This window comes from Cyclopterus lumpus, chromosome 10 (assembly GCF_009769545.1).
Source record: "Cyclopterus lumpus isolate fCycLum1 chromosome 10, fCycLum1.pri, whole genome shotgun sequence".
Lineage (NCBI taxonomy): Eukaryota > Metazoa > Chordata > Actinopteri > Perciformes > Cyclopteridae > Cyclopterus > Cyclopterus lumpus.
In genome coordinates, this window is record NC_046975.1 from 24616394 (window position 1) to 24618893 (window position 2500).

General features: G+C 58.4%; 1 protein-coding gene across 2 annotated transcripts in view; it reads left to right on the top strand.

Moving 5' to 3' along the window:
* Nucleotides 1–2500, top strand: part of LOC117737853 (protocadherin-1-like) — a 54558-nt gene that overhangs the window by 17945 nt on the left and 34113 nt on the right. The window contains exon 3 of one of the 2 annotated variants that reach the window (XM_034544065.1): nucleotides 1–1888. This exon is cut by the window's left edge and continues 296 nt beyond it. In XM_034544065.1, coding sequence (XP_034399956.1) covers nucleotides 1–1888 — 1888 coding nt within the window. The other variant, XM_034544064.1, reaches the window with a different exon arrangement.

Consider the following 2500-nt stretch of genomic DNA (forward strand, 5'->3'; position numbering starts at 1 on the left):
CGTGGCCAACATCTCCGAGGACATGCCTATCGGCACGCCCGTGGCGCTGGTCCAGGTGTCGGACCGCGACGAGGGAGAGAACGCGGTGGTGACGTGCGTGGTCGCCGGCGACGTCCCGTTCCAGCTCCGGCCCGCCAGTGAGTCGGCCAACGATCGGAAGAGGAAGTACTTCCTGCAGACGACGACGCCGCTGGATTACGAGCGCGTCAGGGATTACAGGATTGAAATAGTCGCGGTGGATTCTGGGAACCCGGCGCTGTCCAGCTCCAACTCCCTCAAAGTGCAGGTCATGGACATGAACGACAACACGCCCATCTTTTCCCCCGCGCTGCTCGAGGTGGACTTCGCCGAGGGCAACCAGCCGGGCGACAAGGTGCTGGACGTCGCGGCGACGGACGCGGACAGCGGCACCAACGCAGAGCTGGCGTACAGCATCATCGACCTCGCGGCCACCAGGCTCTTTGACATCGAGGCTGACACGGGAGAGATCCGCGTGAAGAACCTGCTGGATCGGGAGGAGACGGAGCGCTACGAGTTCCGCGTGGCCGCGGCGGACAAAGGCGTCCCCAGCAAAACCGGCACCTCCACCGTCGTGGTCAACGTTCTGGACCGCAACGACAACGACCCCAAGTTCATGCTGAGCATCTACAGCTTCTCCGTCATCGAGAACATGACTCCGCTCAACCCCGTCGGCGTTGTGACGGTCACCGACGCCGACAAGGGCGAGAACGCCCGCGTGAGGCTGTTTGTGGAACCGGACAACGGGAAGTTCGTGATCCAGAACGGCACGGGGACGATCCTGTCCAGCATCTCCTTCGACCGCGAGAAAGAGAGCACCTACACCTTCCGCCTGAAGGCCGTGGACGCCGGTGACCCGCCTAGATCCTCCTACGTGGGCGTGACCATCAACGTCCTGGACGAGAACGACAACGCCCCCTACGTCACCAAACCGGCAAACTCCTCCTACACCTACATGTCCCCCGTCACCCCGCCGGACACCAGCGTGGAGGTGGTTGAGGCCGAGGACATCGACTCCGGACCCAACGCCGAGCTGGTCTACACCATCATGGGGGGGAACCCGTACGGCCTGTTCCACATCTCGCCGAACAGCGGCGAGATCACGCTGGTGCAGGAGTTCACCGGCAAGCACAACGGGCTGCACCGCCTGGTGGTGAGGGTCAGCGATAAAGGCAAGCCCCCCCGCCACACCACCGCCCTGGTCCACGTGTTCGTCAACGACACCAAGTCCAACGTGTCCCTCATCGAGGCGCTGGTCGGGCACAGCCTCTACACCCCTCTGGACCGGGACATCGCCGGAGACCCCAACTACGCCCTCGCTCAGCGCAGCAACATCCTGTACGGCAGCCTGGCGGGGATCGCCGGCGTGATCCTCGTCATCGTGGCCGTGGTTGTCATCAGACACCGGCTGCAGAAGGACACCAAGAGCGGCTACCAGGCCGGCAAGAAGGAGAGCAAGGACCTGTACGCGCCCAAGCAGGGCCCCAAAAACGGCAAGGGGAAGAAGAGCAAGAAGGGGAAGGCCCCCAAACCGGCGAAGCCGCTGGAGGAGGACGTGGAGGCCGGCCTGCAGAAGGGCCTCCAGTTCAACCACATCAACGAGGACGTCACCGACAGCCCCAGGATCCACCTGCCCCTCAACTACCCGCCGGGGAGCCCCGACCTGGGGCGCCACTACCGCTCCAACTCCCCCTTGCCGTCCATCCAGCTGCAGCCGCAGTCGCCCTCCGCCTCCAAGAAGCACCAGGCCGTCCAGGACCTCCCCGCCACCAACACCTTCGTGGGGACGGGCGACAACAACTCCACGGGCTCCGACCAATACTCGGATTACAGCTACAAGGCCAACCCGCCCAAATACAGCAGCAAACAGGTAGGAGACTACGCAAACACGCCGTACAACACGGACATCTATTGGACCAAGCAGGTGTGGTAGTCGCGCCGGGACTTGTTTTGGCACAGCCGATACCCTTACACCAAAAAGCTGCACTGATCTCCCCCCCCCCCCTCACCATTCAACAGCTGCTTTCATCTGTTGGGTTTTGGTTGTGTTTTTCCATTTCTGTTTTTTTTTTTCCGTTTTTTCGTTTGACACCATGAAATATCACATTATGGGATAGACCGACTATGGGCTCATTAATATGTACCACCTCTTAAAAAGAACTCTGGATCCAGAAAAAAATATGTTTTTTTTTTTTTCAATATTCTGTTTGTATTATTATTTTTTTGTTTGTTTTTAATTCTTCCAAAGCGAGCGAACGACAAAAGGTTCCTGGATGTATGAAGACGTGTTCATGGTCCCATGAGGGTCTATCCTTTCTCTGCTCACCTTCTGTCACTGTGGGTTTAAATGAAGGAGCGCTTGATTTCTCTGTTATTATTGTGTTCACGTCCTCATTCAGTCCTCTTTCACAAGGTTTTTATTGTTGTTGTTGTTATAAAAGCTGCTCTTCATGGTCGGATCAGCTCGTTGAATTGTGATGAA